General features: G+C 40.1%; 1 protein-coding gene across 1 annotated transcript in view; it reads right to left on the bottom strand.

Annotated features, from left to right (window-relative positions):
- The window catches only part of LOC138627487 (neural-cadherin), a 258,275-nt gene that overhangs the window by 91,287 nt on the left and 140,120 nt on the right, over nt 1-26,868 (bottom strand). Inside the window, exons 24-26 of the mRNA XM_069709839.1 lie at nt 26,326-26,510; nt 19,436-19,665; nt 7,440-7,717 (exon numbers count right to left, since the gene is read on the bottom strand). Of these exons, the coding sequence (XP_069565940.1) occupies nt 7,440-7,717; nt 19,436-19,665; nt 26,326-26,510 (693 nt within the window). The remainder of the gene's footprint in view (nt 1-7,439; nt 7,718-19,435; nt 19,666-26,325; nt 26,511-26,868) is intronic.

Below are 26,868 nucleotides of genomic sequence, written 5' to 3'. Positions count from 1 at the left end.
AATCATCTCTATGTAATTTCAGAAATCTCTGTCTGTTTGTCCTTCACATATCTCCACAATAGTTCATCCCACCAACTTCAAACCCGGGGTTGTGCATTTAGGGCAAGTGACGCATGCAACATGTTTGATATCAATAAAATACATTTTGATAAAAAGGTGACAACGAATCGCTTTAAAAAATAAATAAAATAAAAGCAACCGTGGCAGCCTGTTTTGACGAGTTGTTTTTTTTAACTTGTAAAACACTTAGGAGCAGCGACTAATGAATAAATGAATAAATGAATAAACTACCATCGTGATGAGGTCAAGCGAGGGGCTGCATTATGGCATATTTTTACTTCTGTCGATGTTTAAGGTCATGCTAATTTGAATAACTACAAGCTCGGGTACTTTAATCTACAGTCAAACTATATAAGATAATCATATATTTACATCGGTGCTATCCTGTGAGAACTATGGACATAAGTAAATGTACTTTGTTAAGTTTCACCACTGGATATTTTAAATATATAATTATATTTTCTGCGTTAAGTGACATTTAACTTATATGACTGATGTTAAGGAGCTAATGTTAGCATTATTTCTTGCTAAAAGTTCACAGGTTCACCCAATTATTTTCGATGGAACTCTTTTGGCCTGAGATTCATCAAGCCTCTCCATGTCCTCTATTAAATGATACAATTACATAAAATGAAAATGTCTGGGGACGTAGTGAAGCTTATAGTTATTTATTATTTAAATAGTTATTTAGTTAAATTGTTATTTCTAGTTATTTATTTTCATGTCGGAGCCATGAAAGGTGTTAAAGCCAAACATCATTTATTTTTTGGGAATAATCTGTACCCAAAATATATAAATCTTTGCTAGATTTGGTTTCATGAATGCGCAACTTGCCTATGCATATACCCGCGAGAATACTGCTGTGTTCACGTACACACACAAATCATTTGATCATTTCATTTCAATTTACCCTGCTAACGTTAATACCGTCTTACAGCCTCCAAAACAACACACACAAAAAAACCTTTGAACCGCGACCTTAATAAGCTTTCTGTCTCCTTTGCATCTCCCTTGTGTCCAAACACGTGTGTTGTGTTGCACCTTGGGCTTGTTGAACATGCCACTTCACAAAGATGGGACGAATACCACGCTGACATCACCTTCAGGCTGGATAGCTAATTAGCTAAGAGTTCCTCCAACCGCTAAAGAGGGCAATGATGTACAAAACGAAGATTTCAGCTCTTAAACTCTGAAATCAGTGCAAGTGTGAGAATTGACTATTCATTTCATCATAGTACTCAAAGCCTGCATGGAGTTCCAGTGGAGACAGTGATAAAAGCTTCGGCTCACACACTGGTGTTCTATTTAATTGGTTGCAAAGAGCCCTTCACTTCCACCATTAAAGAGCCCAGCCGGAGGATACGCACAGCATCGGGCTGAGTTACGTCAAGTTTAAACAGGGTCATCGTGCGTCTTCTACCACTAGAAGCACCAAAGAGCTTCTTATTTCATCATGATTGTTTGTAGTTGAAAGGGTTTGTTGAAATGTTCCCACCCCACTTTTGGCCTTGTTTACAAACTGGTTTATGCTAATGAGGATACTCTCCTTCAGTTCACTATTTGCTGGAGATTCGCAACAAGAACTGGCAGTATGTGACAGCTAACATGTTAGATCTTTCACCTCGAAGGAGGTTGTGACAAGCTTTTCTATTTATAATGGTAGGAAAAACAGAAGCATACCAGAGCTGTATTTTGAGTTTGCCTCCCCAAGAATATTCTGAACTCTTTTTGTTGTTGTTATTCTTTTGGTCTGTGAATAGGCCAGACAGTTAAACTCTGTCTGGAACTGGGGCCCTTGATGTCTTGCATCTATAACAGAGCCATTGCAACCGAAATGCTATGAACCCACCTGCTGCAAAATGTGATAATATCCTGCCAGTGAATGCTCAATTTGAGCCGATTTGTGCTGTCATATCTGGAGATTTTACACGATGGTCCTAATTTACTAAGATCTCAAAACAAAGGGTACTAAATTGTGTGTTTTTTCAAAAAAATTGCACGTTTATTTTGCACCCGTTTTGCAGGTGATTTACTAAGAGTAATTGCATCACTGATATCAGGTGCAAATCAGGTGCTTTATTTAAATGAGGGGTTTACATGTGTTAAAGGGATTCCAGCGATGTAAAACAGAGCGACCGCAAAAGGAAAAGGAAATCCGATCCCATTGAAATTAAGAAAGATAAATATAACAAGAACAAAACGCTATGTAGGAGATTATTAGCAAGAAAGTCAATACTGTGGGAAAAACAGAAAGGTGAAAAAACTTGACTACCTTACTAATAAAACGTCGGCAAATAAAAGAGGAGGGACGGAGAACGAGATGCTTATAACAAACACCGATCAGCAGGTTCAGCTCTTTCTTTGATGAGCAGGTGAATATGTTTCATTTAGTGCTTCTCAAGCGCTCGGGAGCCTTATGAAGCTACCTGTGAATTCTGCGGGACACATTCGGTACCCGGGACAGGACAACTGAATAAGGGGACTGGGTACAATATACCCGCAGCGATATGTTGGAATGACATAGAGGCAGGACAATGCTGAGTCGTAAGAAGTTTTTTAATTGCTGGTAAGATAATCCATGTTATTGGCTGTCATTCATCATTCGTTAATTCAATAACTCAGAAATGTCATCGCTGGACAAACGATATGTCTGAATAATGTATGCCTCTGACATCTCAAAAATATTTCCACGGGTGTAAAACACATTCCCTACATACTCTTTGGTTTCCCTGCGTCTCCTTCTCACCACAACAACAGCAGTCGTCTCTCCAGATTTGCGCACCTGATTAATACGTTCCTTTCCTTTAAAATATACACGCGATCACTTCTCCTATTTCTACTTTCATGTTTAGTAAATATCGTTGCAGGTGCTAAATTGTTCTATTTGCCTGTTCCCTCCCAGTATTTTGCACCTTCAAGTAGAAACGCCCAAACTTACATAAGCATGCAGGCAAACACGCAAATTGGACGACGTGTGTTAAATTGCACATTTGAAAGACACGATCCTCACTGCACGTCGTCAGTAAACCTGCTTGGACATTTTTTTGCGGGTGGTGTGGAGTTTTCGCCCGATTTTACACGCGCAAACCTTTAGTAAATCAGGCCCTGTATCTTTTAACAAGTAACAGTTGGATCAAGGACATGACTCGAAATATAACATTTTTGAATAGTAGCAGTCCAGTAGAAAAGAAGAAAGGCCAGGGTGGGTTCATTGCAATTGTTGTAATTGCTATTTTGTGCAGTTAAGAAATATAATGATGCTTTTACACACTGCATGACTCATATTCAGGTATATTTTGAAATTCCTTGTGGGGAGATTTGTCCTCTGAATATGACCTAACTGTTACAGAACCAAAGGATGGTAAGATATGTCTCACCCAGGCAGATGGAATATTTTGCAATCTCCTATCACCTTGTCTGTTTCACATCTGCGTAACATTGGGGTGTCCTGCCATGACAGTCGCGTCTCTGTCACAGCATCAAAACAGCAAAGACAACCACAGTTCCATCTCACATCACCTCCTGTCTGAGCCCAACTTGTAAATCACACGACACTACAACACTACGGTTGTAAAAAACTGTCACACATGCTTGGTGTAAATGGAGCCTCCTTGTCTCATGATGTGAGTGTTGCTGTTGCCAACACATACTGAACCCATTCAAGTAACAGTAACCCGTAACAGCTATAACTCTGGACAGCGTTCAATAATTCCCATTAGCACGAGTGGAAATACTGTGCAAAACCTCATTCAACCAACATAATAATCAACATACTACTTAATGAGTGAAACTAGTGTGTAAAGACCTGGGAGTTCACATGAATAGCTCAGCAGTTAGATCAGAACATTTACTGCCATCGTATTAAAGAAGGTTTTCTTAAGTGGTATTGGGCAGGTTGTTTGTTTGGAATTGCTAATTTCTTTCACACTCACCCATATAACACACACACGCACACACACACACACACACACACACACACACACACACACACACACACACACACACACACACACACACACACACACACACACACACACACACACACACACACACACACACACACACACACACACACACAGACTGAAAAGCATATGCTTAGTTGTATTCACTCCTTTCATTCCTTCTTTCTTTTCCTTTTCTGTAAAATATATTGTCATCCTTCTGCATGGGTAGAAATGACTGACCAGAAATCCATTATATTTTAAGTTTAGGCTCAAAATAAAAACTGAATACAATAAGTGATCGTTGGTTTCCTATTAATATTATAATATTTTGCAGGCAGGACAGTAACAGCATCAGCTAAACTAGAACCTGGTTTATTACCAGACAGCACATCCCACATGCTGCAGCAACTTGAGTCTGGAGGCCAGGTAGTAGAACTCTGTAGAAGCACTGGGAATTCTTCATATCTGGCAGAAGCAAAACCTTGTCATAAACCTCGCACTCAAAGATGTTGATTGATCCCGACGTCCAAGAAAGAGCATACAAACCTCTGGACAGGCCTGCACGCTGCACGCTTTCTTTTCAACGACAACATGAGATGATTGGGATTTCTTTTTCTCTGTTATGTCTGCTCTCCAGCCTGGTCCTCTCACAAGCTGTGGGATTAGCTGAGCAGTGGAGAGGCTTACTACCACACCTACGTATTAGCCATATCCAATATCCTCCAATGGCAATTACACCTTTTTTAATGTTTTTGTAATAGTTCGTGTCTTTCAGGGTGGGATAATCTTTGTGCTAATATCACTGGAAAATGGATGAAAGGACAGAATGTGTGTCTAGAACTGATATGTCAAATGGTTTGTTAACTTCAAGGTTTATAAGGCTTTACTCTTAAGGACAGAGTTCTCATTAATCTGCACATTTGTGCGGTACTACTAGTTAGACTAACTACTAACTTTGCTTTGTGGTGTTTTTAAGAAACAGACTGGTGATATTTATACATATTATTTTTGTCAAGACATGTTATGCAAAGAACCAGCCATGATTTGAGCCTGCTAAGTATTGCCTCTGCAGTAAAAAGTCTGATACACTTCACTGCTCTGTCACAGACCTCGGTTTTTGTCCCCAAAAAAATATTACTGACATTTTGTTTTGTTTATCTTTTGTGACTCCCACATACAGTCCACCACCCTACCAGCAAAGTCCCCAAAGTAATATTTGCTAAAATCTACAGTTTTAAAAGTGACAAAACAAATGTGACCTGGTTTCAAAGATTTATATCTTCAGCAGTATCTATTTCCGTGCTGAAATCTGCATCATTACACTACGGGAAAAACATTGCACAAGATCCCCCATGAATCTTTTAACCTCTATTATTTTCTTTTGAACGTCCTTCCTTCTTTAAAAAAAACAGAATGATATCCGAAGCAGGTTAGACAGGTTTTTTATAAAAGCAGGAGTTATAGCAGGATACAATATAAACATTGTAGTTGTAGTGATAGCACTTCTATGGTAAGCTTGTTTTGATTATTTACTATTACTCTTTTTCAGTTACATCTTATATATCCCACCATGTGTGATGTGAGGGTTTTGTTTCTGTTTTGTTTGAGCTCACTTAACCAAATTCATGTCGACTATGTTGTAATAGCAATACAATATTGAATCTTGAAAGTATTCTGGAGTTGTCGTGAAGGTTGTTTAGTGTCATGTGGACAGCAACAATGGAAAGGACGCATACTGTTTTGAAAAAACAATGAGAAACCCTCTCATCGTTAAATCAAAAGAATCGCCAGGTGAGTTACACCCATATGTATATATGTTTGAAGCCAGATGATACCAATCAGTTAGTCAAACTAGCATGTTTTGTTTTCTACTTCTCAATTCAGACAAAACTGAAGTTATTGTATTTGGCCCTAAACACCTCAGAAACCCACTATCTACCCATATAATCACTATGAAGGGCATTCCTTTGACGTCCAGCATTACTGCGGGGACCCTTAGAGTTATCTATGACATGAATATGTCCATCAACTAACACGCAAACAAGTCTCTTAGACCGAATTCTTTCACCGACACAAAATTGTCAAAATTCTGAATATGCTGCCTCAGAGGGAGACAACTTCTCCACAGACCCTGAATCATCCCTTAGTTCTGCTGCTATAGGCCGAGGCGACTAGAGGACCTCACATGATGCAATGAGCTCCTCTCCTCTCATCTCTTTAACTCTCCATGTATTTATTGCCACTATTGCATGTCATTGACTTTGTATCTATTCTCTCCTGTAGTTTGTGCTTTTTCCTCTCTGCCCTCTCTCTCCCAATACCTTTCTACAAGACTGTCTCCGGCTGCAGAGCTGCATGTTTCTGATCTGCTGTTACTGGCTGTTGTTTCTCTACGTGGTTCTCTCTTTCCTCTCAGGGCATATGGCCACCAACCTGAGTCAGGTTCTGTCTGAGGCTTCTTCTTGTTAAAAGGTCCTTTTTTACTCTCCTCTATCGCTCATAATGGAACTGTTGAATTGTTGGGTTTCTCTTTATACTGTTGTAAAGTCTTGACCTTACTCTGTAAAGTCACTGAAATGGTATTCGGGCATGGTACAGATGAATTGTCTTTGATTTATCCGTGTCCTTATGTTGTGATTCAGAGCTTGATAATACAATTTTAAAGAATTGAGTTCCCTACATGGCCTCAACTTTAATTTCTAAAAACATACACACATAGAAACACAGATAACCAAACCATTAGGTTGTACAATCATCTTCTAAATAACCCTTTGTGGTATTTGTGATTTTTCCATCACCCTGTCCATAACTGTGATTGTCTCAACTCTATCTCACTCCGCTGGCTCCTAAACCATGATAACATGTTGGGATTCAGTAAACAAAGAAAATGCCAGAAACATTTTGACATTTACTGACTTTGATAGAAGCAAAACTCTTAGGTGTGAAATAAAAGCCATCCATAGTGTTTGTTTACAAATATCCATGTTTGGAGACAAGTTCAAAGAATATATTTCAGTAAAATCAAACCAAAAGTATACATTTACTAAAGACATACAGCAACACTATCATATTTTATGTTTCTACAAATTGCATCATTATATTAATTCATTATTTTTTTTACTTTTAAGCAATCTATGCTTTAGATATTCTGTCCCATATAGATCATTAAGGAAATTAAAGAGTATTGATTATTAGCATGTCAAATTAAAAGCATGTTTTTACCCATAGAAACACATACGTTTTCCATCTGTGCGACGCTTACTCTGTTATCTCAGAGCATGCAGATATCAACATTTTGGGTTCAGTTTTATATCATGTGGTTAACTACAAAAGTGAATAATTTGTTGGTTTACTTGTCATGGGAAAAGGTGATGGATTGCTTTGACATGTTCATCCTTGTTCTGATTTCAGAATTTCCGTTCATTTACCACTCACCTGTAGCCATGCTGAGTGTCCACACACACTCCTCCATTGAAGCAGGGGTTTCTGGGATATGCGGCGCAGGGCTGATGGGATTGCTCTCGACCTGGGCAGGAGCACACCGCTGTGGATTCCACTGTCACCGATACAAGACTCATAGTCCCACAGTCCACCACCGTGGGTGTGTCCCGCACATTCAAAATGTTGGTGCAGCCACCTGCACCGGCACACTCTGAACCGGGACACTCGTCGACCCGGATTTGGAACACGCTGACCTGCAGGAAGGACTGGAGCTGGGTAGAGAGGGACAGAGAAAAAGAAGGGAGTTATTAAATGGAAAACTGACATTGACACTGGTTACACACAAGGTGAAATGTTACTACAGTTTTTATAATGTTAAGTACTGCCGGCACCTGTCTCTTTTTATTGGACCTTTACCTCTAAGCCTATGAATATTATGACAGGGTACGCTTTCCTTTGCGCTGATAGGAGGTGCCACTACAGAGAAAGCCATCCCTCACCAGCTTCACACACAAATAAGGCCAACTGTTAAACTAGTTCCTTTAATTTGATTATTTATGATGCACGTCAGTTAGTCTCCATTTATTAATGTCTAGAGTCGAGGCTTACATTTTCTATTCACCTATATATCCACAGCTTTTAAAGTGCGTGGTGAACTGAATACTGACATTGTCGACAGCTTTTACAGTGAAGCAGCTGTAGTGAAGGGTCACAAAAGACAATTAGGCTTTGTTTAGGTTGTCAAAATCTTATTTTTATACTGTAAACGTTTTGGTAATTTTTGGTTAAAAATGTGTTTATACATATCCACCAGTCATTTGGTGTTTTTTATGATATATCAAGAGCAAAACAAACAGTCTCTTAGACACAGATTGAGATAGCCAGGGTTTAATACATCATATATGCAGGGACCCAATCCCATCAATTTGTGGGGTTAGTTATAGAGAAAAATGTCTTGAGTTACATCTAAGCCACTTTAAGGCATTTTTTCCCCGGGCAAAACTTTGAAATATATAATTATGTTGAACAGAGATAAGTTTTAGCTGTTTGATCAATTTAAAACTATTACTAGTTGGAAATAGTTTAAAGCTATTAATAGTTTCCAAGTAGCTTACTTATGACCTATTTTGAGTGCATAAGCGCATTCACTCTGTCAGGTGTGGAAACAATCAGTGCACTAAATTTACCTAACGGTCCAAACACTGAGTGTGAAACGCTGGACACTTTTCACACCGTACGGTCAACTCCTTGGCTACATAGCATAAAGGGAGAGACCATCAATGCAAAGTATTTTTGAACTGTGAGGAAGCGGCAGCTGTTGCATACCACCAGACACATTTTGTTTTTATTTTTCATAAAGTTCTGCCATATTTTTGTTGGACAGAAGCCATCAGTGTGTTTAATTTGTGTGTTAAAAAAGAGGGCACTTAAAAACAAATCTAAAAAGTGATCAAAGGACAGGCAGACAGGACCCAGTATGTGGAGCGTTTGACTACAATTAAGCTTATTTGCCATGAGACACTGGCTGTGCTATGAGCTCAGCGGTCTCCAATAGTCACCGATCTCCATATGGAAGAAGTATAAAGCAGGGTCCTGATCGCCTTAGGAATCACTCCCAGCCACTGATTTAGGTATAAGTAAGACACCTGGATCAAAATCAAAACACAGGAAGTGGAAGCCTTCACAGAGCACATCAATGCTGGGAAAAACAACATCAAGTTCACTTGGGAGCACGTCAGAGGAAGTAGTCTGGCTTTCTCGGATTGTGCGTTGCATATTGAAGATGACAGCTGCCTCAAGTATAAAGAAAACCCACACACAGATCAATTTTTACTCGGATTCTCACCACCCACTGGAGCACAAGTTGTGGGCTCAGAACTTACCCAGAAGGACAGAGCAAATACACATCAAGAAATTCCTTAAATTGTGCGATTACCCAAACCGGGCCTTCACAAATCCCTCAAAAAGACACAGAACAGACAGAATAGAAGGACAATAAATGGAACAACATTGTTATCCCTTCAGGTTGCAGAAGTATCAAAAGAACCCAGGAGCATGTTCAGCAAACATAGCGTCCCTTTACACTTCAAGTCCCCCAACACTCTGAGGCAGAAATGTGTTCACCCCAAGGACAAAGCATACAATAAGCAGAACAATACGGTGTATGCATTTCAATGAAATTAGAAATGCTCAGTTGGGGAAGCAATCACTTCATCAGCGCCTGGCACAACACAGGAGATACAACTTGTCAGCAGTACACCGACATCTGAAGGAAATCTGGATATCATACGGATATATCATATGGGAACAGCAATGTACATATTTTTATCCAGGGGACACTAGTTGTTTAAAAGAGGAGTGAAAGAGGTCATCGAGGTCAAACTGGGTCAACCGTCACAAAACACAGGACGTGAACACTTATCAACCACTTCCAATGTAGTCCTGGGATCCATCACCAGGCAGCTTAACGTCCATCCACATCATGACTCATGAGGGTCTTTAGAGTCACATGGACAGGTGGGTTAGTGACTCACATGTGACCTCAACAACAAGGTGTTAATGACCCCATAAGAGTTTAAAAGCCTGGATCAACCCACCAGTCAGGGTGAAATGTCTTGAGGAACTTCAAGCACGTCCAGTTGCCTTTGAATAGCCCTTACATAGAGAGAGAGACAAAAAAAACTAACTCTGATCCAGATTAAACATCAAATGTCCTTTACCCTCTTTCAACAACTTTTATACTGCAGTCTACTATGTATACTTTCACTGAGAACATTTCCAAAAGAACAAAACCCAGAACAAAATTCCAGGGAGGTAAAACCTCCCTGGAATTGCATGTGTAGGTAATCATGTCTGGCTAATAAAGTTTACACAGACCAATAAACAGATTTGGACACACACACACATCAGTAGCAGAACATTGAGGTGTAAAGTGCAAATTCATTGTGTGAATCCGTTAACATCCGACATAAACTGCCTACTGTAGGAGGCAGTTTATGTCGAGGAAATTGCCCTGTTTTTCTGCACTGGTTCTTGGAAACGTGGGCTAAATGTTGATGAGGCAGACAGGAAACTATGACTCTCCAGGTTGAGCAGTTACATAAAGCTGTGGAGAGGAACATTTTACGGAAATTAAGTATGTACTGTATGTGTGTATATGAGTTTGTGTGTGTGTCTGTGTGTGTATATGTTTGCATTTGGATGTGTTGCCCTTGACTTGTGAGTGACATTGGTCAAGTAGGTTCCCACTGAGTTGACATACACATGGTCTTCCGTAGAGTACGACACACTCACCGACACACTGAGTGTGAACAGTGTTGAACACGAAAGCGGGTCACTTCATGCTCAATGTTCTGGACTGATTGGACTTCATTCAGTGTGAGTGAATTGCACTGACTAACCATGCAGTTAAGTTCTTCCACTTATTTGCCCAAAGTGTCTGTGCTGCAATGGCTGTAACTTTGATAAGGATTATGTTTTATGGATCATTGTTATTGCTGACTGAGCTTTAAACACTGTACATTTGACAATATCAACAGGGATGTTTTTTCCATGCAGAACAAACTGCTTTCATTTGCCTACCTGTATCATCAATGCTTCCACTTGATAGTGAAATTATTTCTATTCTTTGGTTTCCCTTGACTTAAATTTTGTTGAGGGGATGTGCAGCCTTACAGCAAATGAATTTGAACATGGAGACAGTAGACTGTATCTATTTTAAACCGCATTCACTGTGCTCTAGATCTGTGTTGTTGAATATTGAATGACAGTTTGTTTTGGTTGACCAAATGTGATGTGAATTTTTTTTTCTATGTTCGCATCATTTGTTTTTATCACAAAATGTGGATCATAATATACATATGCAGCTATATCCAAGGCTTACACTTCTCACAGCTCTTCACGAATCAGTATACAGATCTCTGTCTGCCTTGAAAGCAGCTATTAACCTCAGCGAGTGATCCGCTATCTCTTGATCTCATTTTATTAAATGCCTACTGCTTTGACTTCTGTCTCCTCTTGTTTCTGTAGGTGTTAACATATTTATTTACTTGTTTACTTATGTGATGTACGTGTTCATTTTCCATATAGAGCAGGAATATTATTGGATCACAAGTGGTCACTCGGAATGCATGTGTATGTTTCACAAATGATTGATGTCAGATGTACCTATTACACTACAAATTAGAGCTCTATGGTGAGTATAAAGCCTGGAACACACTGCCTGCCTGTTGTGTGCGTTACCTTTCACGTGCTGCTCAGCTGCAGCGTGGTTGTGCGTGTATGTCCACACCGGCTGCGTGTCAGCTGCAATGCTGCAGCTGCAGGTCCTACCATTGAAACAACGAGTTTCTCCTTTATAATGGCCATCAGCATAGAATTTTTGATGTCTGACAAGTGATGAGTTGTAACCAAAGAGCAGGCAAATGGTTTGTGTTTACCCCCATTCATAGCGAGACACACACAGTCACTCACACCGGCAGGGAGGGACGAAGAGAGCAGAGGGAAAAACACGCTCTTCACCCGGTAAAGTGTCGTCATGATATAATTAGAGCCAACACTGGGTTTTTGCTATGATTATACAGTACAAATGTGACCATATATTGTTTCCCTGTATATATCAGCTGGGAACCGGTCACGGCATGAGTAAAAAACGTAGGCGTTGGTTCTATTTTATAAATGGCGAACCGCTGTGTCTCAGCGGGCAGTGTGGATGCTCCGATCTGTTAAAATGGACGCCGAAATGAAATGATGCCACGCAGCAACAGGTAACGCAGACAGATTGCCCCCCCCCACCCACGGTGCAACACATCAACAAGTTATTTATATATGTAGAAGGTAAAAATACATGTTCGAAACATACTGAGCACACAAATCAAAAGTTGGACAGTGGATTACTCTGCAGGTGAAGGAGAGAAAGGGAGCGATGGATGGATGTGGAGCAGGTGGTGATGGGGGGCAGCAGGTACAGGGTAACACACAGGAGGAAGACGTGGGGATGAGGAAGGTTGAGGTAAAGTCAGCGTGATGCTGGCTGTCAGGTGGTTCTGCAGGAGGAGTAGGCGGCCAATAGTAACTTCACCTAAAAATAACTTTTTGCTTTTTGTTTTGAAAGCCTTTTATCCAACCACATGTATAGAGAACTACAGTAATGGTGTCATCCTGATCAGTGAAAGCCAAAAGAGAGATTTATTCATGCCTGTATTTCTTGTGACTTTGGACCACCAAGAAGGCATTTTGAATTATTGATAGAAGAAGAACACAATAATGTTTCCCTCATTCTATATTCCTTATTTCTCATTCATGGATAATGACAACATCTTAACTCCTCTTCAGCAGGGGCTGAGTTCTAAAGTTGTATCATTATTATGTAGAAAGATTTTAGTTTGAAATATGTAACAAATCTCCCTCCTCTATAGACCGTATAAATATTTCCCTACGCTCCCCTGCTCTGGAGCATTGTAACCCTCAAAACTTAAATGCTTGCAAAGACATTGGCATGCCGCATCTTTTGTATCTAGTCCCCCAAATGTGGGAAATGTGAAATGCACAGAGGCATACATTGAACCTTTGAAAGGAAGAACTGAGTGTATAGCAGGGAATAAAGGACCAGGGGGATGTATTGTTTCTTGGACTATTGTTCCGATGCATTGAGAAGCCTCCACAATCCTCCCCACATACCCTCAGGGCCACATTAATATAATGACAATAACTAGTGGTATCGGAGCACCATATCAATAATCCCTGAGAAGTCAAAAACCAATGTAGTATCATTAAAAGTCAAGTGGAGCCTGCTGGATTGAAAACACAGAGGGATGAGGTTTATTACTGAGGTAGAGCGGGGAGAAATAGGGGGACATGGAGTATAAAGACTTTTTTTTCTTTTTTTTAAAATCTCCTACTTCTGAGGCATTACTGGAGAATTGAGAACATTAATAATAAGCACAGCCTCATCCCCTGCATCCCTAACGCCCGCCCCTCCTCTTTCTCTTTGTTTCTCTCATCCTCGTCCACCAAGCACCCCTCATATCTCTCCAGCTCCCGCTCATCCTCTCCCTCACCACGCTTCACATCTCATTCTGATCAATGTCTTCTCTGGAGAACCTGGCTGAATTCAGATGAAACGCTCTGCGCTCCGCTTGCAAATCACACCTGAAAGCCTCGGCTACCTCTCCGCTCGCACATCTTTCTCTCTGCCTCTCTCGGCTTTTGTCATAGTAAAAACTTATTCACTTTCACTTTCATGTTTTTTTTCTGCATCTCTAATCTTCCTGTCTTCTTCCTTGACAACAATCACATGAAACAACCAGAGGTTGAGAGGCAAAGAAGAAGAGTGCGGTATTTGACCTGAACTGACCACCATGACCATGAATGGACTCAGGACATATACTGTGTTTTTTACCCTCACAGACACACACATGCAAATACAGACTGGCTCATCGCTCCCTCAGAGGACACCAGTTCAGCTCGCTCTCTTTCGCTCCCTGCTGTGAAATGCATACAATTCAACTTCTGTGGTTCACCCACCCACCCACCCACCCACCGCCCCCCCCCCCACACACACACACACAGGAACGTCCCACTTCCATTCAGACTTCTGAAACGTGAAATGAGGTCTGACTGAAGCCAGCGGCCAGGGAGCATCAGTGTGATAAAGTCAAATCGTTGTGGTTTAGAAACTCTCTTTTCTGTTGTGATGATATGCTTTTTTTATTATTAGAATTTTGCACAGCTTGTCCTCCTGAGAGGGTGAAATGTAATTTATTAAGACAATTTAAGACCAAATACACACAGATCCATGTCATTTTACACACCCCTCTCATTTGACAGACTCCTGCTCTGTTTTTTTTTTCTTTGTGCAATATCCAAAGTACTGTGTTACAGACATAATCCACACTATGCATTTCTGTTAGAATCAAATTAGGTTGGATTTAAAAGGATGTTCCACACTCATGGAGCATGAAGTCAGCAGAAATATATATTTTTTTTCCTGGTTGGCCCAGAAATAATCATCCAGGACAATGACCTAAATCAGGCTTCACTTCCGCGTGTCCTAAATAACAAAAATGGTTTGAAAGTGTACGCTACGGTTGAGGATGATATATTGAGACACTAAAAAAAAGTCAAGTGCGCTCACCACAGTAGCTTGTTGTGACAAGTTAAACAAGCTGTGTCTTTGGCAATTAGAGCTAATTTTTAAAAGGGGAAAACAGATTTGGTACAGCTGAGGAATATTACCATCAGAGACTCTTTAATGCCATGTAATGCTAGGGGTTATATAAAGCTGAATACAGCGGAATGCAATGACAGTTATTGTGTTTCTTTCTCACTTTTACGAAACATCCTTTACTGAAATGTCTAACAAGAAGTCCTTAAACCCAGAACAAGGACCTTTGCCTGGTATAAAAGGAAATATGAATTTAATGACATAATTTCATGGTATATTTATATCAATCAAATAACCAAATAACTTTTTTTTTTTTAAATGTTTTTAATATTACTGTTTAACATAGTCATTAATTTGTATACCTCATGAGTTATCATTTGCCCTCATTTTAAATAAAATAATCAAAGCATCTAATCTGATTTGTCTGAATTGAGAATGTAAGACGTGAGAGTGTGTAAGCATGATGGTCTGAGGATTGGACTTCATCCTAACAGCTGTCATATCTAGTATATGTCCTATTGGCAACTGTTGCTCTCCTCATCAGTTCAACGATTTCTAAGATCATCCGGGTGACCCAATAGCAGCGTGGTTAAGGCGTATAATGCATTCAATTTTCAGCTAGCTGGACCTTTACTGCATATCATTCCCCAGCTCTCCTTACCCTCATTCCCTGTCAACATATGGTGCAAATATCAAATAAAAGCATAACATGACATACAAATATTCTTCAACATTATGGTTGGTACACTGTTATCAAATCAGATAACTAAATGATACTACTAAAAGAACAATTACTTGGTCCACCCAATATTGATAAGCCTTCAAATGCCTTTAATGCTGAACGTATGCGATATGGTCCAAAATATATATATATTTTTTTCATTGATTATTTAACATAGATAACTATCACAGTATACATTTACCACCATTAATGAGGAGGGGAAATATTCAGCAAGTTTGTTAGACTTTAAGGATTCACACGTCTTTGGTAAATGACACTGAATGTAATAACTTGTTTCTGGATAAGAACACTCTCCTTTTAGTTTGAAGTTTGAGGGATAGCATTACGTTCAGTTGTATTTACTTTTAGGTGTCACATAATTAAATACAAAAATGTGAAGTAGAAAAATGAAAATGGTACTTACATAGTGTCAAATAGACAAGCAGCTACAAGTCTGATTTCTATCACAGTAATGACTGAATGGACAAGCGAGTCTGTTCCAGCGGTTTGAGGCCAGCTTGGCTGCTACTGCTAGTATGATGAGATTAGGAGCACGAACAATGGCTTTTTCGATACTCCCTGCGATGGTGACATTACTTTTTTGGCTTTGTGTATTCTTGCTGGAATAATATGTTACTTCTCCAATGGTGGAAAAAGGTTTGTTGTGTTTCCGTTGTTCGATGTGACCACTGGTTCGAGCACAGCTGTGATTTCACCACAAACTTGAGCAGAAAGTGCATATTAGGTTTTGTGTCAAATTCAGGATAGCAGCAACGGAGACCCTTGAGGTTCTTCAGAAAGCCTATGGCAACGAAACAATGAGACGGGCGAGGTATTTTGAGAAACATACACATTTCAAGAGAGCTAGAATGTAATTTTCCAAGACTGAGGAAGACACGTCAGGTCAACGGTGCAACTAGGGTTTAGTTGACATTCGCAGGCTTTTGCACCGTAAAATTTGTTCCATTGGACTGGAAACACTAAATTCTACTGTGACAGTCTGATGGATTTCAGTGAAAACATTTGGTCCAAACAATCTGAACTGTGGCGCCATGGCAACTGGGTTCTCCAACATAACAACACAGCTGTACAAAGGGCTTTGAACACATGCAAGTTGCTCTTCCACAACAACACAATCGATGATCTCCATTTTGCCTACTCGCTCGATGTGTGACTTCTGTCTGTTCCCCAAAAACTTGATTCAAAATTTGATATGCACTCTGCTCAGGTTTCAGGTCCACAGTGAAGCGCAAATGCGCACATGTCAGTGGTCACTAATGTTAAACACTTTGTGTGTAACAGGAACAGTTTCAAAGTTTATGATTGCACCTTATAGCCACTCTTCAACATGGCTGTCTAACATGGTGAACCACATGTTCAATTGCCTTTTGAGTGTGTATACTTTCTTTTTGACAGATTGCAGTTTTTTGACTCAAGGATCCAAAAGAACGACATGTGCTATGCAGAAAGTCAGAATATGTCATAATGCATTTAATATTAGTTTGATAATCAGCATTGCATGTATGGGTCACTGCTGCATATGAAACAGACTAGTCAGGTAGCACTGGTTAAAAATATCTATAGGCAGGTGAATGTGGTGTGGGTGGATGAATAAAAGCAGCAAGGCTCTCATGAAAAACAACAGCAGGAGCAACAGCATGAATGGTTGATTAAAACAAGATGGATGTGCATTGATTCATTGTTTCAACTGAAAATGTGTGCTGCTGAGCTGATGCACTCGGCTAAAGCTGCTTCATTGGCTGAATAAAAAACAAGTGAGACAAAGGAATTAAATGTCTCACCAAATGTTAAATTGCAGATCTTATGTCGAGCAAAAGCTCAACAGATGAAAATGTTTTAAGTACAGTACAGGATCCCGTCAGGCAAACTCAAGTCTTCACTTAACCTGCAGGTGTTTGGTATGTGGAAAGACAGAGGAGAACCTGGACTAAACCCATTGAGAAAATGCAAAGTGCACATAAAAAAGACACAGACCCAGCTGCCAATCAAGCTGCAGTGGCTCCATTAGTATCATAAGCCTTTTTAAATATGTATTAAGTGGCTAATGTATGCTTAAATGATGTTACCATAAAAAGGGCAACCAGCCCCCAACCTGACACTTGTCAGTCAGGGTATAAAAGCATCCTTTACAGAACCATTACGAACAAGGAAAGAACGTTTGGTAGTTTGGAAGTCAAGGCTGGTGAATGTCTTCCCATTTGTACACTACTTGCATTTTAATGAGATGTGATGTAGATGAAAATTACCTCAATCTTTCTACTTTCTAGATTGATGGTTCTCAACTAGTCTGACCTCAGGGTCCACATTTTTAAGTAGTTATTACAGTAAGTCACAGCTACATTTTTTTGAAATGTTTGAGCCAGTTAAATTTATTTCACAACATTTTTTTTGATGTATTACATAATGCCGTCATCCACAGTTGCAAACAGGACATACAAAAGTGCAACAAAAGTGCATCTGAGGCTAAAAATCAAATTAAATGAAAGATATTTATCTCCACAGGTACTGTATGCTTTTTAACCACACAATGTATATACTAAAATTAAGAACCTGAATTTAACCATAGTAGTAATTGCCAATTCAGCGGATACATACTGAACAGCATGCAAATTGATCCAGCATCTCTTTGACCATTTCAACAACTGCAGATAAGATAAGGTCTTCAGCAGTGGTGTGGAGCTTAGAGGATAATAAAATATGGTGAGTTGAGTTGTAGGATGCTGAGTACCTGCTTTGCCTCAAAACCTGAATAACTTTTACACTTTGTGATGTCCTCAGCTCTTGAAGTTGTCCTTGAAAATCCTCAAAAGATTTTAGTTTTTGTTTTTTTGAATGGCATTTTATTTTTCACCTAATTTTTTTTTCTCCACGCACACATATGTTACCCGCTCAAAATGGCTCCACAACCGACTTTTGAATTGCGACCCACCAGTTCAGAACCACTTAATATTTACCATCTAACTCATATAACTCAGTGATGAGTGTGAAAGCTGTTGAGCCTAATGAATCAAATCGCACTGTATGAGACAGCATCCAGTGATTTAAGGGTAGTGTCAGCTGCATGAGTAAACAGGGTCTCTCCATAATTTACTGTATGGTGAATTGTAGTTTTGTTGTTTTTTTCTGTAGAGAATCCAGCTCTGGTTCAGTATAGGAATCCAATATAAATTCTAATTTTTTTTAGCAACATGTTCAACATAAGTTTTATAGGACAGTATTAATTATTTACATCAAATAGTTTTCCATTTAAAGCATGGCTGGGATTGGGAACATCAGTAAGTAGTTCGCACTTGGTGAAATGCACATTAAACAGGGAGGTCTGCAGCGATTCTGTAATCCAGTGAAGACGTGGCTTGTGGCGAAGCTGTTGGGATACAGACACTGTGTCGCATCAGATGGATGAGAAAGACAAGAGTATGGATAAACTATTGGTTGCAAGTGGGTTTGATTAAACTGTACTTTACTGTTTTGTACACAAAAATGGGTGAATAAATTGGTTAAAATGTACTTTTCCAAGGAATAACTCAAAGACTGCTTTGAGTTTACTGATGACATACAGCTTTTGTTCAAAGCATTGAAGGATGTCCAGGATGAGTCAGAGATATATAACACACTACTCCATAACAGTTTTATTTCTGATGCAGTTGGATTTATAACCATGTTGTGTGTAGAATTCTGATTGTTAGTACACCGTGTAACAAACCGAGACAATGTCCTTCATTCTGACTGACATGTTTGATTTTTTAGAATTTAACTCAGGCTTCAGCCAAAACATTGCCAGAGGCAAAACTGCAGCTTGCAACCAACAAGTGCAAGCGCAGAGAACGAGAGCACAACCTTGTTTGGAAGGCTGCCCCCCACCCATGTAGGATTTCAACGATGCCTTTGCAGTGCACTCACTCAGTGGAGTGCAATTGGTAAGATCATGTGTGTCATTCAAAAGGTTGTGTTGTCAGTCAATCAAGAGCTGGAATGCAGACACCAACGAACAGCCAGCCAAACAATCAGGTTGACAGGACTTGACTGTGCGCACCTTAAGTGTCAGTGTGTATAAAAGGCTAAAGGACACAATGAGTGAACTACCTTTTGTTTGTGGGCGGCCAGATAACCGTACATCTTCTCGGGCTGGAGGAAGGAGGGGCCACCGTACACGGCGAAGCGAACATCCAGCATTTGTTCCTTCACGTCCATGAGGCTGAAGATGTTGACATCATCAGGTGGAACGGAGAGCATCTCAGACAAGAAGTCCACCAGCAGCTCGTAGCGGCTCCGCTGCTTCCCTTTCAGTTCAATGAACTCCTTTGCTGTGATGTCTGAGGAACACACACAAACGTACACAGGGTTGGAACATATCAAATCGGCCTCATTTTTCCCACCAATACTCAAGAACAAATCCAATTACTTTTAAACTGCTAAAGTAAAAAAAAAAAAAAAAAAAAAAAAGGTCCCGAACAATTAAGAGCTACAATGTTAAATTATTGAAAATGTCTCACATTATCTGACTATATTGTTTATGTTTTCACTTTGTTTCCCAGTGAGCGTGTGTTTTATTATCTGTACCAATTAAAAGTAGTTACGCTCTTTACAATTTAGGGTTCTGTTTCTAATCATAAAAAGCAGCAAGCTGTGGAGTAAATCTTTCTCTTGTTTTATTTGTCAATACTCGCTCTGCAGCAGCTGCTCAGTATTTCAGAGTTTCATGATCAAAGCTTGGGAAAAACCTGAAGACTAGTTGAAATCTATAAAGATGGGTATAAACCACACTTAAAGATTATTCCGCCAACCTGCACAGACCTTTAGTCTGTAACAGTCAGAAAGGAGCACAAACCTTATGATTGCATCAATTCGCTAGACAACACCCTGATCAACTGATCAGTAATGACTGCACCTCCAGTGGTTGACAACCAAAGACATCCCATGATACGCCAGCTGTCATCACTTCTTGGCCAAGGCAAACATGGATCATAACTAGAAGCTTCCACTGTTTCATATGCAAATAGTTTTGGTCAAATTCTGGATGAAGAGTTGCAGACAATGTGGACTTTACAGTCGTCTCTTATCTTATTCTGCTAATGGGCCCAATAATGAAACACGACCCACCAGGAGTCACCTAAATGAGCAGTTTGCAGGAGATAGTAGCATCTACTGGTGAGGAAGAAAGAATGCTAAAGCCTGAGTAGGCATAACGGTTGGATGGATTAAACCTCAGACTTACTCTCAGGTGCCTTGGGTTCAAGTCTGTGAGGAAACAGCAATATTTCCGTTGCGTAACTAAGTTGCTTACTTTATGTATTTAACTTACGTAACCTATTTTCAGTAATTTAAATACCGTTTGTAACATCACCAGTGTCTTAGGAGGGTCGACCGCCCTGCCGACAGGAACTCCCACCTCCCTGAACAAAATAGAACTGAAATTACTGCTATTTATTAATGCAGTTTCTGCGCACCCATTTCATTTCAGCTCGACCCATCCCGCGCCCCCCTGGCTAGGGGAAACACTGATGACTTAAATTAAATTACTTATTTGAACCCAAACCATGATCTTTTCAACACCCGAGCCCAGTAGTTTTTGTGCCTAGCCCTAAGTAAGTGTTTGCTTAATCTAGCCACGTGGTCTTTGGTGCCTACACCTGAGGCACCTCAGTTTTGACGCCTAAGCGAGGCGAAACATGACACTGACATGGTATCCTGCAGTGGACTGATGCATTTTGGCATGATACCAGCTTGAACCCTTTGTGATTCCACTGTAAATAATGGAGATAAAATACAGTCCCTATTCTATCTATTAAGGTATTCCAAAATTCAGTTTAAGCCAACATGTGGCTTTTACAGTCTCAGTTAGTCAATTTAAGATTTATTTGCATAGACAGTGTTTCCTTGCTCAGCTGTAGTGGAGATATAGTGACATTAACTAGGAATCGTATGCTAATTCAGGAAGGAAGGAAGGGATCTCGTGCCAGGCAGCATAAACAGAAAGTGAAAGTGCTGTGAAAAAAAGTACATGTAGGCATGTGATTGTTGTTTTAAGAAAAATACAAAAAAAATACAAAAAATCTTAAAGAAATTAGTGCCAATCCTTTAACTTGAGGACCAGTGCCGAGGACATCCATACACTGCTCAACATCACAAACATGTCATCATAATCAGCATTCTGAGACTCAAACTGGTTTTCACAGAGAAACCACTAAAATAACACACACACACACACACACACACACACACACACACACACACACACACACACACACACACACACACACACATATAAAGGGGTGAGCAGGGTGATTAGGTTTGTGAGTGCATAGAGGGAGACAGAGCCTGGGCATTAAGAGACAAGACAGGGAGCTCTGAACGGGCTCAGCGGATACAGCGTGAGGGATCGAGGCTAATGTCAGCTCCCATCAGTCAGTCCAGAGGGAGAAACAAGGGCACAGGCAGACAGAGAGACAGTCAGGAGGGATGGAGGCTGGGGGGGAGGGGGTAGTAACTCCTAACACAGAGTGGCAGCCTTTGCACCTGGCTTTGATCCAACCTCACAACTCACTACTGCTTTCTCCTTCCCAGAGGCTTCGTCGGAGGCGCCGCACAGATGCCCTCCTGCCTGTAGGTTTGTGATTTCACACAAATAGGTGCAAAAAGGGGATAAATACCCCACACATGTAGCAGTATACTGTTGTGAGAGGAACTGAGGCATGACAATGAAGGTTGTTGTGCTGCTTCCTGTCAAATGCTTTAACATGACTGAATCCCAGTAGAGCTTTGTGTAAAGGTATTATTTCGATCATGTCCAGAAAATGAGTTGTTTTGATGACTTTTGAAGTTTGGAAAACTAATTGGAATTTTCTTTTTGAAAGCAACAAAACACTTGAGAACATGTTTCTAGAAAAGAAACATTGAGAACAGGCGCCATTATATATTCAATGAAAGGAAACTGCTGTCAGTGGCCATGCAATTCTACTTTAGAAATATATATTTTACTTTGCGGCAGATTATTTAGAGTTAGAGCAAAGGGGTCAATAGCAAATCTATTTTAAAATATGAATAATACAATGAGATATTATAAATTAAGTAACACTACAAAGAACTAAATCCTCCTAGGAAGTTAACATGCTTTAATAAAGACTCACGAAGCTAAAGAAGCCAGTAAAAAAAAAAAAAAAGTGTATAATTGTCTGCAGCACTCAGCTGTAATGTAAATGTCTGTTACTTTTACTGAACTGTTTTCTATACAACAAGCACAACAGTTGATAATTAACTTTAGGTTCTTTATTTTAGAAACTGAAGTCCCTTGTGGATAACCAACAAATGGTTCAACTGCAGTGTTGTGGTATCTAAACCAGTTCTTGTCAGGATCCCACTGCGATTAAAGAGGCAGCTGGGGAGAGCAGTAAACCATTTTTTTGCTGTTCTGCTCAGAATCAAGCAAGATGGTTGATCTGAGTTTAATCTCTGGCAATCCAATACGCCAACAGATTCAAGGAGTTTTCATTTGACCGTAAAGACTGCAGGAGGCTGCTTATCCAACTGACCTATTGGGAGAAAATATTCAATAAGAATATTCATGATCAATTCAATGTTGATCATGAATGCTAGACATTTGCTGGTTGATGCTCTTCAAAAATATGGATTTTCAGACATCCTTCGGAATAAAAAAACATTTGAATTATGGACTGTTAGTGAGACAAGGCAACCTTGTACTCTGATCAATTATGAAGGGTTAAATGAATGTTAATTATAAATATCTAAAAGTAAAGGCAGGCTCCAGTGCTTTAGTAGGATACTTCATAACCTGAAGACAGGACAACATCAATGCAGCAGAAACTGAAATATTTTTACTTCGTGCTGCATCAAAACCCTGGATGTTATATTTGCAGTACAAAAAGGTAACATGTTGTCATCCTTTGTTAGACTCTCCGTGCTGGATAAATTCACTTTCAAACTCCACACATCCAGAGTTAGAGAAGGAGTTCATGGAACAGAAGTCATCCAAAATAAGCAAGTCGGTTAGGATCAAATCCAGTACTTTCTCGACGATGCTGTAGTAGACTGATGGGTGTATTACGTGCTTTGCCTCGATACTGGGTTGTTTCATGTCCCGTTTATTAAGCAGACGTAGAAAAATAAATAAAACAAAAGTATACCACCCATGCTTACATTTTAGCTAACTAACATAAACCTTGGGCAGTATTAGTGATAACCAGTGCCAGATCAGTAAGGATGGTGAAGGCACTCACAAGGATCTCAAATATAGTTCCCAGTAATATATTTACCCATGTACCCTGGAGGGCTGATGGATGTGAAAAGAGAGAATTATTTCTGCAACATGAGAACTGTATGTTCTGTTAAAGGCTAATCTCTTGGCAGGGATAGTTTATCGAGTCCTCATCGTGCAACATATAACTGTGTCGGCCTACTGTGTGCACCGTATGTATTCATCATATGTTTCTGACTGTTCTTTCTATTACTATCCGTACTATCCGTTCCACTCTCTGCTCATGTTATGTGGACATTTCAAGGACTTTTTGTGAACCACATTTTTTACCTTTCCATCAATAGTGAGAAAGAGAGAAGCAGAAGGAGCCTTAATCTCAGCGAGGCAGATTTAACTAGTGCTTTCTTTGTGCATCCTTATTGCATTCCACATTTGTTCTTGAAATGGGATTTAGAATGTCAAGGAGGGTGTAAGTAATGCTATAAGTAGAATATTTTCATAATCCCCGAGACTGAGAATCAATGAGAGTGTTTACTCCAAAGCTCCACATGGAAAAATAAAATCCTAGAAATGGCTACTGCTCCATATCCTGTGCGCTAGCGCGCACACACACACACACACACACACACACACACACACACACACACACACACACACACACACACACACACACACACACACACACACACACACACACACACACACAGGCCTGTTTTGGTTGCTGCCTACACCTCAGTCATTAATCCTTGATATTGCATTTTGTTTTGAAACATCAAACTTACATTTTTTTGTGAGTTTATTGCTTGCTGAACTGCAGTTTAAAAGCGTTTTGGGTGATTTTGACAGTGTATTCATGGCAGTGACACCGGTGCTCTCTAGTTCTCAGCTGAAGTCCCTGTGTTACGACTACACTCTATTAGATCAATACGCTCTGCAGCTAACAGCCTTTTGATGATTTGAAAAAAATTTCAATGAAGTGACCGACCCACAGGGATAAGTTGTTGAAAGAATTTGACCTTCTTATGTCAAATTGAAAGGGTGAAAAATACAAGGCTTTTTGAAACACAAACAAATAGAAAAACACCTTAAACACATTTGCTTGTCTACATTTTGCACACTGATTAATTTATCTTGCACAAATATTGAACTGTGGGAACCATCTGCTCTCCACCACGCTGCCTCTGTGTTTTGTGCACATTCATTTATCCCAGCCCTCTTTCAGAACGAGAAGGAAATCCTTCTGTCTACTCATATGAGGCTTGACTCCCGCTTCCACCCTTTCCTTTCTGTCTTTCTCTCCCTCTGCTACCCTCTCGTCCTCGGAGAGCATCCGCTGGCCTCTCCGTCAGCTTCTATTTCAATATCTCTGAAATCATAAAAATCCTTCAGCCATGTCCCATTTCTCTAAAGCGAATTTAATTCGGAGCCGACAGCCAATGTGCTGTACATCAGGTAATGATGGATGTTGCTCAACATGTGAGGAGAATATGCTGGCTGAGCAAAACCTCCACTAATTATTTTGCCAGCATAAGTAATGGAAACAGGTTTTTCTGGGTGTGTACAGACATCAACTGAGATCCCATGAGTCAAGGGAGAGGAATTAATAGTGAGTGTAATCTTTTGCTGTACAATCATCTTTACCTCAGAGTGAAACTGTCCTCTGAAACACTGCAAACAGCTCGAGCAAACAGAAATCGGCACTCATTAAATGTATATGACTGGAGACAAGTGTGCAAATAATGACCACATTTTACAACACTACCCTGTCAGCAGGCATCATCCTAAATTGTACTATTATAGGTACTACCTGTTTCTGTAATACTAATAATGTCACAGGCCATCAGTCAAACTGATCGCAGGCAGGGTGATGACAAGTGGTGTTTGTGGCACCTCATGAACTGGTTAAAGTGTGCTTGCAAGGCCCAACCCAAGGAGTGAAGCACCTTAATGTTAATGTAAAAATAAAATTAATACAATTGAGCAGAAGCTTGAAGGTAAATTATAAGTAAAGCAGTTTTTTTTATGGACCTGGTAACAGTGGGATTTACTGTGTCTTTAGTTCATAGGGGGAGTCAGTTTCAGTGTAAGTTATTACACATCTGTGTAATTTTCAGAGCTGCATTTACATCATTCTGCACACACTGTCCGTGCTGACTTTACTCTATCTAACTGAAAACATGTACAGACATTCATAAACGATTAGTGATTATTAACACCAGAGACAGAGAAGGAAATAATGTGGACCTTATAAAACCTGACATGTTGTATAAAGGTGGATCACAAAGGTCTTAGACTGCTCATGTTGCACACAAATGGAGTGCAAGCGCCATAGTGTGCACGGTGCAGAGGAAATCACCACATACATATTCCAAGTTACATTGCTTACATTACTCATCAGATGAAATATTGTCAGTCAAGTTATGACAACTCCGCTATAACTTTTAACGCTAGTTCTATAACTTGTTTAGAAACAGGATAAACCGTGGCAAAAGACAACAACATCCGTCGGAGAACAGCAGGCCCAGAAACCAAGACGCAGCATGGAAAGGGAAGGGGTCAAAGGTCATCAACCAGGAGTTAATGTACAGCCAGTCATACCAGAGACAACTTTTGAGGTAGAGACAGGGTTGTGTGTGTGTGTGTGTGTGTGTGTGTGTGTGTGTGTGTGTGTGTGTGTGTGTGTGTGTGTGTGTGTGTGTGTGTGTGTGTGTGTGTGTGTGTGTGTGTGTGTGTGTGTGTGTCTCTGGAGATTCAATCTTACCTGCCAGGCGAAGGGACCCAGAGTGGTAGACAGCATCATCTCGCAGCTCCCTCACGTGTACGGTGACAGTGGAGACAGCATCCGGCCAAATTTCATCTGACACACGGACCTGGAACTGGTAGGCGCCAGGTGGGGCGTTCTCTTTGATGATCAGGAAACCTGTTCGCTTGTTCAGAATGAAGTAACTGAGGGAAAGGAAGCACAAAAACAACCACACCACGTTCAACATTTTTTCATAATGATGCCTTTGTTCTAATCCACACGAGCGCAGCCCTCTACCGGGATGAAAACGTTTCACCTGCCACTCATTAATCTGCACACTGGAAATCTGCCTTTTACATGTTTAGTTCACAGCCAACCTAATAAGCCCATAAAAGCAAGTTGTCAACCACTGCATGTATGTATCTAATGCCTTGCAGAAGCAGTTCTTTTTAAGGAGTATTTACTGATAACATTACATGTTCTGAAATTGGAAGTAATTTGAGTTGCTATCTCCGCTCTCAAAGCTACAGCAGGCTGGATCTCAATGATTGAATGATGTGT

The sequence above is a fragment of the Brachyistius frenatus genome, unplaced genomic scaffold (assembly GCF_029030835.1).
Source record: "Brachyistius frenatus isolate BFR_SWC_R1_liver_20210118 unplaced genomic scaffold, ASM2903083v1 Contig_86, whole genome shotgun sequence".
NCBI lineage: Eukaryota > Metazoa > Chordata > Actinopteri > Embiotocidae > Brachyistius > Brachyistius frenatus.
Note: the sequence above shows the minus strand (reverse complement) of the source record. Positions and strands in the feature narration are given on the sequence as shown.